Source organism: Mus caroli, chromosome 8 (genome assembly GCF_900094665.2).
Source record: "Mus caroli chromosome 8, CAROLI_EIJ_v1.1, whole genome shotgun sequence".
Lineage (NCBI taxonomy): Eukaryota > Metazoa > Chordata > Mammalia > Rodentia > Muridae > Mus > Mus caroli.
Window position 1 is genome coordinate 62,111,340 of NC_034577.1, and position 14,212 is coordinate 62,125,551.

The window sequence follows — 14,212 nt, forward strand, 5'->3', positions numbered from 1 at the left end:
GAGAGAGAGAGAGAGAGAGAGAGAGAGAGAGAGAGAGAGAGAGAGATAGTTCAGTAAAGAGAACAATTTTTTCCAAAAGACCAGAATTCAGTTCCAACACCCATGTTGAACAGTTCACAATAGCCTGTCACTCCAGCTCCAGGGAATGTGTCACCGTCTTTTGTCCCCACACACACTTAGCATACATTTACACACAGACCTATGCACACAAATAAAAATTAAAATCTTAAAAAGGCTGGGTCTGACATAGCTCAGTAGATAAAGGCACTGGCTGTTCTTACAGAGGAGCTGAGTTCAGTTCTAACACTCACATGGTGAGTTCACAACTGTGAGTAAGTGGAGTTGACCTGAGACAGCAGGGCCAACCGGAGCGAGCAAAGGTCCTAAAAATTCAATTCCCAACAACCACATGAAGGCTCATAACCATCTGTAAAGCTACAGCATACTCACATACATAAATCTTTTTTTTTTTTTAAAGTTAAACTGGGCGTGGTAGTCTACCCAGTAGTAATCCCAGCCATGAGGCAGGCAGATACCTAAATTTAGAGGCTAGTCTGGTCTACATAAAGTTCCAGGCTAGCCAGAACTACAGTGAGATCCTATTTTTGACTTGGTCTGTGTCAGCCTAGGTGGCCTGGAGCTATGTAGACCAGATGAGCCTTGAACTCCCAGAGCTCCACCTGCCTCTGCCTCCTGAGCACTGGGATTAAAGGTGTGCCACTACATCTGGCATCAATTTAGTAACTTTTTAAAACGTATGTGGCACTACACACATTTTGGGTGCAACTATAATCACAGCATCCAAGGGGCAGAGGTAGCAGGACTGGAATTCCAGGTCAGCCAGGCTAAGGGAAGGCCCTTGCTGAACAGAACACTCAGTTTCACAGCTCTGAAATCACCATCTTTGCCTCAGTCCTCTGGGTGTTGGGATGACAAATATGAAGCACAGCTAGAGCCTCTGACTCAGTATTCAACCCCCTCCTCCCCACACCATGGCAGTATGTGCTGAGGGTGTCTCAGAGGTGGCACTGGCACATGCAGGCAAGATACCCATACACACTGCTTTTTTATTGAGACGGTGTAAGTAGCCCTGTTTCAGAAATCACTTTGTAGACAAAGTTAGCCTTAAACTCACATACCTCTGCTTCCTGAGTGCTGGGTTAAAGGTGACATCATCAGGCCTGGCTTAATTTTACTGAGTGCTTTGTTTGCATGGCTGTGCACTATGTGTACAGTGCCTGTGGAGGCCACAGACTGGAGTTACAGATGGTTGTAAGCTGCTGTTGGTGCTAGGAATAGATCCCGTGTCCTCTGGAAGAGCAGCCAGCACTTTTGGCCACAGAGACATCTCTCTAGTCACCAGCTTCTTTTAAGTAAAATATTTCCAATGGTGCTGGATGCCTGTCTCCCTGCAGCCTGAGCTACATAAGATCTTGCCTCAAAACAAAATCAAATATGGAACTGAGCATCTCAAGGGATGCAGACCCTATTGTGTATGGAGCCCACAGCTGTCTGTGCTGAGAAGAAAACACTGGGGTCCAAAGAAATTAAAGAACAATACAGTTGACATTTGGTCCATTTCTTTATTGTCCTTCAGGGTTTCAGACTTCCCCATGACACAGTGGCTACCAAGTTCAGCTCATTTATTGGAACATCTATTCCAGTTTGGTGGCACTTTTAAAAAAACATGTATTGTCAAAGGTTCAGTCACAATAAATACAAGTAGCAACTGCCCCAATCCCCATACCCTGCACTAGTGTAACTTACACATTGAGGATCAGAAAACTGACCACTTTTTGGAAACAATCCAAGGTCTTCAGGCTGACATGATTCATGGCGAGGACCACCCCTCCCCTAAACAGCATTCAGGCTGAGACTCAGTGGCATGGAGGTGTTTGTTACAGCCAGCACTTACAACCCTTACTACTGCCTGGGGCAAGCTTTGGCTTCCCTGGGGTGGTGGGAAAGACGGTTATCAGGTCTGGAGGCTGTTCATAGGACCACTGTCCCAACAACCAACTCTAGGTCACACATCTGTCAAAAGGTCTGGTTCGACAAATACACATGTGTCCTGTGCTTGGCTCCTCCCTTCAAACCTGTCCCTAGTAGAGGAAATGGTGTAACCTGTGACCTTGATGACCAGAGCCACTGATGTTTGTGTTGCCTCTGGGAAATCAATGAAGTAGGAACCATCACCTCCATCTTTACCTCCCAAGTACAGACAGGAAAGTTACCATGCCAACCACATTTAATATTTTTTTAAAAGTTTTAAGCCAGGTGTGGAGGTACAAGCCATTAATCCCAGCACTCATGAAGCAGAGGCTAGTCTATCTCTAGGGGGGGGGGGTTCAAGGAAGCCAGGATTTAACCCATTCAGGATAGGGATAAAGCCAGTATTGGTGGGGGTGGCAGCTCTGTACCCTAAATACCTGGCCCTTCAGTCCCCAGTCCTTATCATTTTGAGGGCTTGCTGCATAGGCCAATGTGGTGCAGAGGAACAGGCAGCACTTTCAGGTATGGTCAGTAAGTTAAGGCACCTCACTCTAACCCTCCTGAGAGAGACCTTTACCACAGCTTGCCATCCTGGCAAGTATGAACCACAGCCAGGGAGGTCTGTCCCTTGTGAGGTGCATAAACTGGGCCTACAAGGGTTGGATGACAGATGGATGGGAGAAGTCACGAGACTTGGAAGTCTGGAGGGGTGAGGAGGTCTTCATCCAGTTCTAGATGACGTGGTCTGATCAGTGACTGCATAGGAGTGAGGACTTCTGGCTGGGAGGCCACCCCAGTGCTGCTGTTCCAAGGAGCCAGAAGACTTTTGGCCTATGTCACTGACCAGAGGCCCAGCCACTTAGGAAGGGTGGAGAACAGGAACTGACTTGCCAGGCACAAAAATACTCAAGGACTAAGAAATGCTTGCATATATTCTCATTTTTTTTTGGTGTAAAAACAACCCCCCTTTAAAAAAAGGTCAATTTCTGTTAATTGCCCCAAATCCACCCTGGGAAGTGACACACTCAAAAGCACTGAGCAACTTGGGTATCACACAACAAAAGGGTTTTCCAAAACTCTCAACTCCCACATGTCCAAATGATTTCTAAAGATGGAGGATTTCCACACAGTTGAGCATGGAGTTAAATGAGCCTTTATTAGGAGGAGGCGGGGGCGTGTCTGCAGAGGGCGGTGGTCCGCAGAACAAGGGTTTAAATTAAAGTCCCTAACTGTACTGTGTCAAGGGAAACCAGGGCTGGATGGGGAAACGACGGCGACCAATCACATGAGCAGAAGGCCGCCCCGTGCGTGCTGGACACACAGCTACTTCTGCCTTTCACCATGGAACCAATTGTTAAAANAATGGGGGGGGGGGTAGGGGGAAAGGAAACAAAACAGAACAGAAGTAGACTGGGCCCTTTCAGACGTCCCTGTGGATTGAGAGGGAGTAAGCCCTGCTGACTCCAGACCTAAGGGCTCTGGCTGGGCCCTACCTGGATGGATGCCTCTCGGCAGGCGTGGGAATCATGAGATTGTGTCCATCAAAAGAGAAAAAGGATAGAAATTTTTAATAAAATAAACCACAAAAAGTAACCCAGCAACCAGCTCTGGCTCCAGCACAGTGGACCCAGCATCTCTCTGGAGCCTCTGGATTTCAGACAGAATATGGGCTGCAATTCGTTCTAAGGGTGGAAGCCAGGGGTTGCAGTGAGCAGCAACAGACGACTAGAGTCAGGGTGGTACCTGCCATCTCTGGTGCCACTCTGAGCATCCTCTGGGGTTAGAGCCTGCCAGAGTGCACTGTGTATAACAGTGACTCTGGGTCTATGCAGTTCACTTTTAATTCCATCATCATTATGAGGTGATTATAAAAAAACAAAAACAAAAAAACAAAACAAAACAAAAAAAAACCCAATAAAACCCAAACTTCAACCTATAGATGGCCATGAAGAGGCAGAGACTGGGGAGCTGAGATGGGAAAAGCCAAAAGAAAATGAAACCCCGGCTCAACTTTGGGAGCCCCCGGTGCCAGCCTGGCCCGGGTGTGTCACAGTGTCCAGGGTGAGCTCCCACCCATGCTGGCCAGGCAGAGCTGGCCCCAAGGTCCGAGTTTCTGCTGGTATCGGGCAAACTAAAGGCAAAAAGGAAAGAGAAGGCCCATTGGGAGGTCCCTCGTTCTGATCCTGGGCACCATGGTGGCACACTCTCCTGGCCAAAGCAAGGCAACAGCCAAGGCCTGAGCTGTCTCAGGCAACTCGCTAGGAGGGCAGTCTGCGTGTCCTAGACCAAGGGCCTTGGGAGAGAAGAGGGCCTGTCCTCGGCTGGGCCGGCTCCCACTATTTCCATGTGGCTGATTGGGGGATGGAGCGTGGAGGAATCATGTCCAGGAGGTATTCTCGCTGTCGATCCACAGCCGAGGTCTTGTGCACTGCCAAGCTTGGGCTGACGAAGGCGAGGGTCCCACCTGCAACAGAACAGTGATGGGTAGTGGCAAATCAGCCAGGCAAGGCCCTGGATGGATACAGCCTAGACTCACCTATCTCAGCACATACTCAGTGGACCCGTGAGCAGGACCATGACCCATAGAACCTCCACACTGCCATCAATCCCAGATCCCACAGAGGTGACCTAAGTATGGATCAGTGGTTGGGCTCAGTGCTAAGAGATCAGTAAACCCAAACAAGGGCATTTGCATCAGTGCAATGGAGCTTCATGGAACAGTGGGACTCTGGAAAGAAACTCTCCCTCATATCTGATAGCATACAGATGTGAGGGGAAGGCACATACGTAAGTGCTGGCCAGGCTGGCCTCACACTACTACCCTCAAAAGATTGTTCCTGCATCAGTCTTCCTAGAACCTGGGACTATGGAATGCTACCTTGCTCTACTTAAGACTGTTTGTTTTTAAAGGTATATTTTTAATCATGTGTATGTACAATGTGTGTAGGTACCATCTGAGCCAGTATTGGAGGTTGGATTCCCTGAAATTGCAGTTATAGGCTGTTGTGAGCCACCCAATGTAGGTGCTAGGAATCAAACAGGTCCTGCAGACTACCCTATGTTCTTAACCACTAAGCCTTCTCTCTAGCCCTCCCGCTGCTTGCATTTTGAGGCCCACTACAGAGGCCAGGCTGGCCTCCTATTAGATCTGCTTGCCTCTGCCTCCCAAGTGCTGGGCTGGATCCTAGGGCCTTATACCCACAAGCAAATACTTGATCACTTAGCTCTACCTTGAACTCCACTCTCTAGTTAAACAGCAATTCCTACATTGCCCTGGCTTGTCTCAAACTCTTGGGCTAAAGTGATCCTCCTGTCTCAGCTTCCCAAGTAGCAGGTACAACAGGTGAGTATCACTGTGTCTGCTCTCCTCCACAGACTACAGACGCGTGCCATCATGTCCAGCTCAGGCAAGCCCACTACTTCCTGGCTGTGTTGTAAATATGCCAGGGGTGCCCAGATCCCTGTGCACCGCTCCCACCACACTGCCTTCTGAGGCTTTCCTGGCACTCGACTCACTGCCAGCTGTTCTTCCTATAGGCTGCAAGGAAGGCTGAGCCCAACAGAGATTTCTATGTTCCAAGGGTGGTATCACTGCTCCATGACCACCCAACATAGTCCGCCCTTCTCTGGGTTCATGGTTCTGCTCTGGTCTGCACAGGGAGAAGGCAGTGGAAGAGAGATGGGCAAAGGCTGGTTGCTGGTGTCACTAACCTCTAGAGCAGGGCAGCAAAGCACCACTAATTGCTAGAAAGGGTTGAGGTGTGTAAGGTTAGGGAAGGGTGAGACAGATAAAAGTAAGTCATGAGCCAAGCCCTTCTACTGGAGGTAAAGTGTCACTTGCCTCAGGATGGGAACAAGAGGCTATGCTCTCAAGAAGGGGACAGGATGCAGGTTCTCTGTATTACCTTTGAAATGCCCTTATAAGTAAGGAGGAGCCGGGAGTGGTGGCACACGCCTTTAATCCCAGCAATCGGGAGGCAGAGGCAGGCAGATTTCTGAGTTTAAGGCCAGCCTGGTAAACAGAGTGAGTTTCAGGACAGCCAGGGCTAGCTACACAGAGAAACTCTGTCTCGAGAAAAAAAAAAAGAGTAAGGAGGAGGCTGCTGGGTTGTGTGTGTTGGACTGCACCTTACAAACAAGGAAAGATGGCCTAGTGGCAGTGGGTTCCCATAGAGGCAGAGGTGTACCTGTGCTCAGAGGCGTCTTTTTCCAGTTGGAGGCGGTGCCCTTGCCGGTGCCCACGACTCTCTCGGAATGTCTGCCAGTCCTGCTTACCAGGGCCGTAGCTGAGGCTGCATTCTGCAGTTTGGGTGACTGGCTGAAAGTGTGCAGAACACCACGAGGTGCTGTGGCTGAGCCCCGGGACAGCTGGCTGGAAGCCTACAGAAGTCAAAGAGGACCAGGCTTATGGTGGGCAGGGGTGGGCAGGTTACTTCGAGCAGCCTCTCCTTGTCTGGCTGACCTCTTCCCACCCACTTGGGTCCTTAAGAGTCCAAAGTCAAAACGGCCAAGTGAGTTACACTAGGGGACAGAGAAAGAGGGAGAGGAGGAGACAGTCAGGGGAGGCTGTGAGAGGAGGACGAGGAGAGCTGCATGAGAGCATGTAAGAGCACGAGCACATCAAGAGCTGGGGCTGCGGTCGCATGAGGCCCTGGCCGGGTTCTGACCTGTAGTGAGGACCCGTTATTCCAGACCCGGGCCTCTCCTGAGCGGAACGCCAACTTACGTCGGGGCTTTATGACCTACACAAACGGGATTGAAAGGTACGTTAGCAAGGTCCCTGACACTCACCCAAACTGGCTGAGGGCACCCTATCAGGCCTGGCCATGGCAGCAGTGCCAACACCCGCTGGTTCCAGATACTGCAGATGGGGTGGGGGTGGGGGATGTTTTTGGTGAGGTATAATGTGTGAGCAGACAGAAACCACAAAAAGGAACACACACTGGGCATGGTGGTGGACACCTTAATCCAAGCACTCGAGAGGCAGAGGCACCTGGGTCTCTGTGAGTTCTATGCCAGCCTGGTCTACATGGTGAGTTCCAGGACAGCTGGAGCTACATGGGGAGACGCTGTCTCAAAAAAGAAAAGGAAGAAAAAAAAGGTGGGTGGGTCCAGTCCACTTGGTGTAAGGACAAGCAGGCTCTGGAGAACGGGCCTCACACCCACTCCTTTCTTCCAGCTAGCCAGGGTGCTCCTGCTGACGCCCAGCAAAGTTCGCAGCAGCCAGTCATTTTACACAGAAGTACTTGCCAGTGCACTGGGGGTGAAAGCTACAAAATCTAAAGAAACTGCAAATTAGTGTTTTTGCTGCCAAATGCCAACATTATGTGCAATTTAGCCTGCAGTTAACCACCAGGTGGGTGGGTTGAAGGGGACACCTCCGGAACATCCTGTCACCTGGGGATGGCAAGGGCTCCAGCTCTCACCTGCTTCAGCGTGGGATGTGGAGCTGCAGGCTCAGCCTTGATGCTGGCGGTACCCACACCCTGCTGCAGCAGGCGCTGCTCCATCTCCTGCTCTTGCTGTAGAGCCTTCACAAAGGCGGCCTTCAGGCGACTGGTGTGTTCAACCTTGAGTGCCTTCTTTTGGTTGGATGTCATGCAGTTCTCACACATAACGGCTCCACCCTTCTCTCGCCAGCGGCATGTGAAGTCTGTCTTACACTGCACACACATGTAGGGCTCCCGGGATAACACAGCAGCTGCTGCAGTGGCAGAAATCCTGCCTGCTGCAATAGATGAATGAAGTGCCTTTGTCAAAGTAACTTCCAACAACTGTGGGCAGTGGCCTGAGTGGGTACCTCTCACGGGTACACGGAGGCCACAGTCTGAGTGTTCCTGGGCCTCTTCAAAGACATGACAAGTATCCTAACTAACACCTGTGCCGAAGATGTCAGTTACCCTGCAAGGGTCTGTGGGCAAGTGGGTATTCATTCTCTCTTCTTGGAGATATGACAGATAAGCAATTTTATCATCATATGACTGGCAGTAGAATTAGGCCTGGGCCCCAGGAGCAGCTGCAGTACTGAGTTGCTGACAGATTCTCTGGGCCTGACTGCAGGCCACAGCATGGATGGGACAGAGGGACAGATGCACTCTGAGGGATTTTACAGACAGGATTCTGGGGAGGCCCCAGAGGTAAGACACAGGAGCGGCACTAGCTGTCCACAGCCCTGTACCTGTGCACATCAACATTGAATGAGGGTATGGACCTGACTGGACCTGCCCTGGTACAGAGCAACAGGAGAGGAAGCCTGACCCCAATGACAGGGTGTCAGAGCTGACTGCTGGCATTCCACAGTCCCCCTGTTGGGAGAGAATCGAGAACCTGCATGAACTTGGTGCTCTTCACGAGTGGGTACCTCTCTCCTGCAGTTCTTTGCTCAATGTCACCCTACTACAGAATGCCAGCACCCAGGCTTCTCAGCGACACACACTTAAGTCTCTCCTGGAACCCCAAGAGATGTAGGTTACTAACATCATTCCACAGAGTGAGTTGTTTAGCAACTCTGTGCTTACAGAGTGCTGCGGAAAGTTACTGAGATATATGCAACCCTCAGAGACTGTGGGCCACCAGCACTCTAGGGTGCTACTAGGTGTGGGGCTCCGGGATTCTAAAGTCTGGAGCATACACTTAACAACCCAGCCCCAAGAAGCAAATGGGCAGAGATGTGCATGCCCCTACCAACACTTTCCTCTTTGTACTCTGCCGGGAACACACAAGCCCTTCTGTGTGCACACTCTGTCCCTCATACCCCTGTCAGAAGAGGGAGCACTAAGGACCAAGGCTCCCTGGATCCAGTCATATTCACCTCCTTTTCTGCTCTTGGTATCTGACACAGGCACTTGAGGAAGGAGGTGAGGCTGACCACCACTAACCTGCTTGCCAGTTCAACACCAAGATGCTTAGCCTGTGTGGTGCCAACTGGGTCATCCACATACTTCCCCCTCTACTGCTGCTTCAATGGGGTCCTGCAGATCCACAACATCCCCAGCAACAGTAAAAAAAACCTGGTCCAAGCTTTGGAACATTCTGCCTTCATGTAACCCACACTCATGCAGGGGTCAGTCCCCTGCAGATGATCTGCTTCACCCCTACCCACACAGCAGAACTGGAGGAAACTCTACACTGTCTCCCCAGACGCTGCAGTGCGAGGTGAGGACATCCACTCACCTTGTGTCTCCAGCAGGTTCTGCACCACCTCCTCCAGGCCGACCAGGTAGATGAACTCATTATTGGCAGCACTGGGCAAGAAGTTCATCTCTGGAGCAGGGGGCTTGGGTGGGGGGATCTCCAGCAGTGTCTTCTCCAGCTGCTTGCGCAGTGCTAGCTTGGCAGCCGCCTGTCGGCTGGCTGGAGACTCAGCAGATGCAACCACAGAAGCCACACTGGTGGGAGTGGAGTTTGCCTGAGCAGAGGCAACTGCTGTCCCCTTCATGGAGGCTGCAGTAGGCTGTGGAAGACAAGTAGGTGAGGCTGAGAGCGCCACCTAAGGCAGGCTCCATGCCAGATACACACTGGAGTCCTTACAGGATTAAAGTCTGAGTTGGGTGTGGCTGTCCACTCCTATAATCCCAACTCGAGGCGGCAGATCTGGAGTTCCAGCCTGGGCTAAATCCTAAGACACTGTCTCAAAAACAATCCAAGAAACAAAAGTTATCTAAGAGGCCTGTCCTCACATAGGTCCATGGCTACAGGGACAAAGAGACAAAGATAAAGCCAAGCCCAGGACATAGCCAGGCCACTCAGGTTCTGTGCACCCAGTCTGGATGTCCAGAAGTCAAGAGCAAGCTGCAGTGTGGTCCATACCCAGAGTGCTGCTTCTAGAAGTTCTGAGTATGCACGGGTTCCCAGGGAAATGCAGCTCTTGTTTATCCCTCACCACACAAGCTTCATATCCCCATTAGGGTAGTCTCCACCCGCCCTACCCCTGCATTCCTAAAACCAAGGCTGACCATGTCAGTGGCCTGGGCTCCTAGAGTGTTAATGATTTCCAGAAGATACTAAGAGGACTGTACACGATTTCCCTGGAAGGCCCCAAAATACTATACTCTGTGGGGCTCTGGATGCTAAGGCCTCACTCAGCAAGGTACCTAGCTTAGGTCTCCAGCATGTGACTCGCCAGGGCCCTGGCTCCATCACTAGCAAAGCACCCTGGTAGCATACTGAACATAGCAAGTGGGACACGGGTGCTATGAGGTGTTGGGACACACGCCCTTCCAAGGAGGTGGCAGAGACAGCCATTGTTTGTGCACTAGAGATGGACCCTAACACAGGCAAACACTCTTTGTCAGAGCTGTCCAGAATCCAGCCTTGTCTTATCTAAGGAGGGCTGAGGAGGACAGAACGTGACAAGCAAGGAAGAAAAGAACTCGGCTCGTCAGCAAAAGGCCTGTGGACTGGGTAATTTCATCTGTCAGACAAAACTGCCCTTTTCTTCCCATCCTGCTACCCAGGGGTGGGGACAGACCCTCCCCACCTCAGAAGGCTCTGTATAGAGGTGGAGGGACACACGGCTAAGAATAGCCAACTGTGCTGTAGGAGAATCTGTGACATGCTGTCCTCCCAGCCTGCCCAGAGGAGCTGAACAAGTCAGCAGGAGATGGGGGGAGGTGCTACAGCAGTGGCTTTTCAGAAGGCTGGCAGGCTTCAAAAGGCTCTGGTGTCCCTCTAGTGGTCTTCCCATTCTTTGCCTCAGTTTTTTTCTTCAAAGTCTGCTGCACCCTGAAGGAGTCCCCACTTTCTCAAAAGCTTCCTAAGTGCTAAAGGCTAATCTGTTTGTGATTTTCACACCTAGAACTCCACCCCAACCCCTCCAGCCTATCTACAGTACACATAATGATACTATGAGACCTACCAGGACCTGATTCCACCCCAACCTCCCACCTAGATTCTGGCCTCACCTGAGGGATGTTGACAAGCAGACTGGTGTTGGGGACATTGGCGACACGGATAAGTCCCTGCTGGATGATCCTCTGTCCCTGAATCTGCATGCTGGGCACTGAGGCACGGGGGGCCAGGAGGAGGGGTGGTGGCCCCGTAGAGGAATGCTGTCTGATGTTGTGAATCTGCTGGGAGGAGATAGGGGACAAGAAATGCCACTAAGACAAACCAACCCTGGCAGGCCACAGAAGGGGTGGGCACTTGGCCCTGCCCCAGCATACATACAGCTCACATACCTGACTCACCTGGGCCCCCCTGACAAGCGGTGGCATGACTACTTGAGAGCTGGCCTGTGGTCCCAGTTTGGCAGACACCTGCTGCCCACCTCGGACCAGTGGTGGTGGGATGATGCTGCCAGGTATTCGAGTGGAGGAGGTCTGTCAAAGACACCGATGCCCAGGTTTATGTGAGTATTCCTTTCCTCTTAGAATTCCTTCAGCCTTTACCTCTCCAGTGCTGAGAGGAGAGGTTTAAGGCAACATCTTAATTTATGTGGTAATAGGGATGGAACTGCCAGCTTTCTTTAATTTTGTTTTTTCTTTTCTTTTCTTTTTAGAGACAGGGTTTCTCTGTGTAACAGCTTCAGCTGTTCTGGAACTCAGTAGAACAGGCTGGCTTCAAACTGACAAGAGATCCATCCACCTGCCTTTGCCTCCTGTGTGCTAGGATTAAAGGTGTGAGCATATGGCTTCACCTTAGGGCTCTGTAACATGAGGCAGACATTCAACCAATGAAGCCACAGACCTAGGTTGGTTTTTGTTTTAACTAATTACAAACCCAAGATAAACTGAAATACCTATTTGTTGTATACATTACTCTAGCAGGAGCCATGGGAACTCAGAGGAAGTTATTATGAGAGTGTGACAAAGCCCCCAGAGTCTGGGCAGAGGCCTGAACGGAGCGACCCACTCTAGCCATTCTTTCAGTCTTACTGCTCAATCACCACTGACCAGTCTGCAACATTCACAGTAGCCTAGTTTGGTGGTGTAACTTGGAGCGCATGTGACACTCTGGTCCTTTAGTCTGTGGGAGCCCCATGCTTCCTTACTTGGAAGGAGAGGTGGTGCAGGGCAACAAGCAGAAGGGCGCACGAACCTGAAGTGAAGTCTTGCCAGCAGGAATGTTCTGGGTACCCCGCACGAGTGGGGGAGGGGTGGTCACAGTGCTCCCTGAGGAAGCTGTAGGCTATAAGATAGCAAGAGACATCAAAAGGAGTTGGCGTGTAAAGTTACACGCACGCACCCCCCCCCCCAATTACTTTCTGCTTGCTAATTACTAATGCCATACAATGCCTCGACACCCTGTGGGTTGAGCCTCTGCTCTGGGCCAGCCTCTCTAAGGGTCTGGGCACAGGTACCTTCTGCGCGGTGGCTTCCTTTTGTATTTGACTCTGCCTCAACTTCTTCAACAAGACCAGTTTTGCTTCCTCTAGCCTCAACTCCTCCTTCAGCTGCTTGATCATCCGCTCTCGTTCTTCTGGGCTGCTTTTCTAGGAGAGCAAAAGCACAAAATTGGGGAAAGCCTCAGCAGAAGCTCTGCAAGGTGGGGTGGTTGGGTTTCCAGGCTCTGCCAAGGCTCACCAAGAGCGCCTCAGTGCTGGTGTCTTTCAAGGCCACTGTGGTCAGGCCATTCACCCTTGGGCTGGATGGCTGCTCACTGTCAGAGAGCACAATCACATCAGGCGAGGGAGGTCTCTTCTCAGACTTCATGTCACTGTCAAATGGAGATAAACAGGTGCTTAGCAGGGCAGAGCACCAGGCAGGCCAGACTACCCCAGATGCCCAATCACCCCTAGGTGCCTCCTCTTGCCACCGTGGGCACCATGGGTATCATCACTGGTCATCAGGGCCATACACACCAGATGGTGTGCTCCATCTCTGAGTACTCAGGTGTAGCATGGATGCTTCAGAAAGTGCTACTCGACCCCAGAGCTCTGTTACAAGTAAACAGAGCTTCAGATCTTGGTCTGCTATCTCAGGAGCGGAGTGCTGGGTAGGATGGACGTGAGCACTCCAAAGCCAAGGTCTCACATTGGGAACTACCCAATGGGAAGCCCACCCCTCTCTTAACCCAGTCCCATATAGCCCCCAGAAGACCAAAAAGCACAATGATGTACTGTTAGCTTTTGCTCTCTACCTCACAAGGGGACCTGGGGCCATCTGTTGCATTGTCCTACCTAGGACACACAGTGGTTGCAGTGGCTACAAGTTTTCAAACTCAAAAGAACGACTCTCACTGACTTCATGCTCAGGTCTACAGAGAGTGATGGCTCTGCCCTCAACCCTGCACACTCAATTCTCAGAGGAAGTTACATCATGGAACACTCACCCCTGTGACCAACCTTCTAACACACATCCTGTGATGTAGGAAGTTCACTTTTCCCTGTGAGCAAACAGCCAGTCTCCCTAGGAGCTCAGTTGTAGCAGGGGTGGTACACACTGTCAGATGCACAGGTCCACAACACTGACCACTCTTCCCACACTGGCTAAAGACCAGTGGCTATAATATAGCCTACATCAGTTAACCCACACAGGAGCACCCTAAAATTAGACCTCCCTCTTTGTGAAGGGTATCAGAGGGCAATACACATTTGTTGCTTCTAAATCCTTAAAGCCAGCGTGCTCTATTGCTGTCACACAGGGAGGGGATGGGGGGAGCACCAAGTCCTAGAAAAAGTACTGCCCACAGAGGACAAGCTAAACTGCCCCTTGGTGTGTATCCCAGCACCCTAAGTACCAACTTGCTTGTGGAAAGCAGCTCAGAATAGGTCCACTAGGTGGCACTGTGACACAGGATAAAGTTAGGTGGAAGTCCCAGTGCAGATCTGCTTCTGTGGTTTGGGTTAGAGCAGGGTGAGGTGAGTCACTTGGTGAAGAGTCTCTGAGTCCCCAACACTGGTTACTGCCAGCTGTATTCTCAAGAAGAGTAGGCATGGGGGGCAGAGGCTGACCAGCCAGATGTTGGCCAGCTTCCTGATTCCCACATGACAGCTATACGTGCACACTGGCCACAGCCCGAATGAAGGCTTAAGCCTGGAGGTTCTTGAGAGTCAGGCTTTGGCAGCCCAGAAACCAGCCATTTAAAAGGGACCCTGGAAGGGCTGGAGCAATGGCTCTGTGATTAAGACAACATAGGTTTAAATCTCAGAACCCACATGACAGCTCACCACTCTAACTTAAATTCCAGGGATTTGGACAGCCTCACTCAGACACACAAGCAGGCAAAACAACAATGCACACAAAACAAATTATTTAAAAAAAAAATTGAGAGAGCTAGT

At 51.0% G+C, this 14,212-nt stretch overlaps 1 protein-coding gene across 13 annotated transcripts in view; it reads right to left on the reverse strand.

Annotated features, from left to right (window-relative positions):
* Positions 1-2,931: 2,931 nt before the first annotated feature.
* Gatad2a (GATA zinc finger domain containing 2A) overlaps positions 2,932-14,212 on the reverse strand; it is an 87,008-nt gene continuing 75,727 nt past the window's right edge. For 7 of the 13 annotated variants that reach the window (XM_021169792.2, XM_029480450.1, XM_029480451.1 and 4 more), the window contains 10 exons: positions 12,516-12,648; positions 12,293-12,424; positions 12,031-12,120; positions 11,172-11,312; positions 10,896-11,063; positions 9,166-9,445; positions 7,419-7,720; positions 6,660-6,734; positions 6,180-6,372; positions 2,932-4,456 (listed from right to left, as the gene is read on the reverse strand). In XM_021169792.2, the coding sequence (XP_021025451.1) occupies positions 4,329-4,456; positions 6,180-6,372; positions 6,660-6,734; positions 7,419-7,720; positions 9,166-9,445; positions 10,896-11,063; positions 11,172-11,312; positions 12,031-12,120; positions 12,293-12,424; positions 12,516-12,648 (1,642 nt within the window). In that variant the 3' untranslated portion in view covers positions 2,932-4,328. The remainder of the gene's footprint in view (positions 4,457-6,179; positions 6,373-6,659; positions 6,735-7,418; positions 7,721-9,165; positions 9,446-10,895; positions 11,064-11,171; positions 11,313-12,030; positions 12,121-12,292; positions 12,425-12,515; positions 12,649-14,212) is intronic. The other 6 variants (XM_029480454.1, XM_021169801.1, XM_021169800.1 and 3 more) reach the window with 5 other exon arrangements.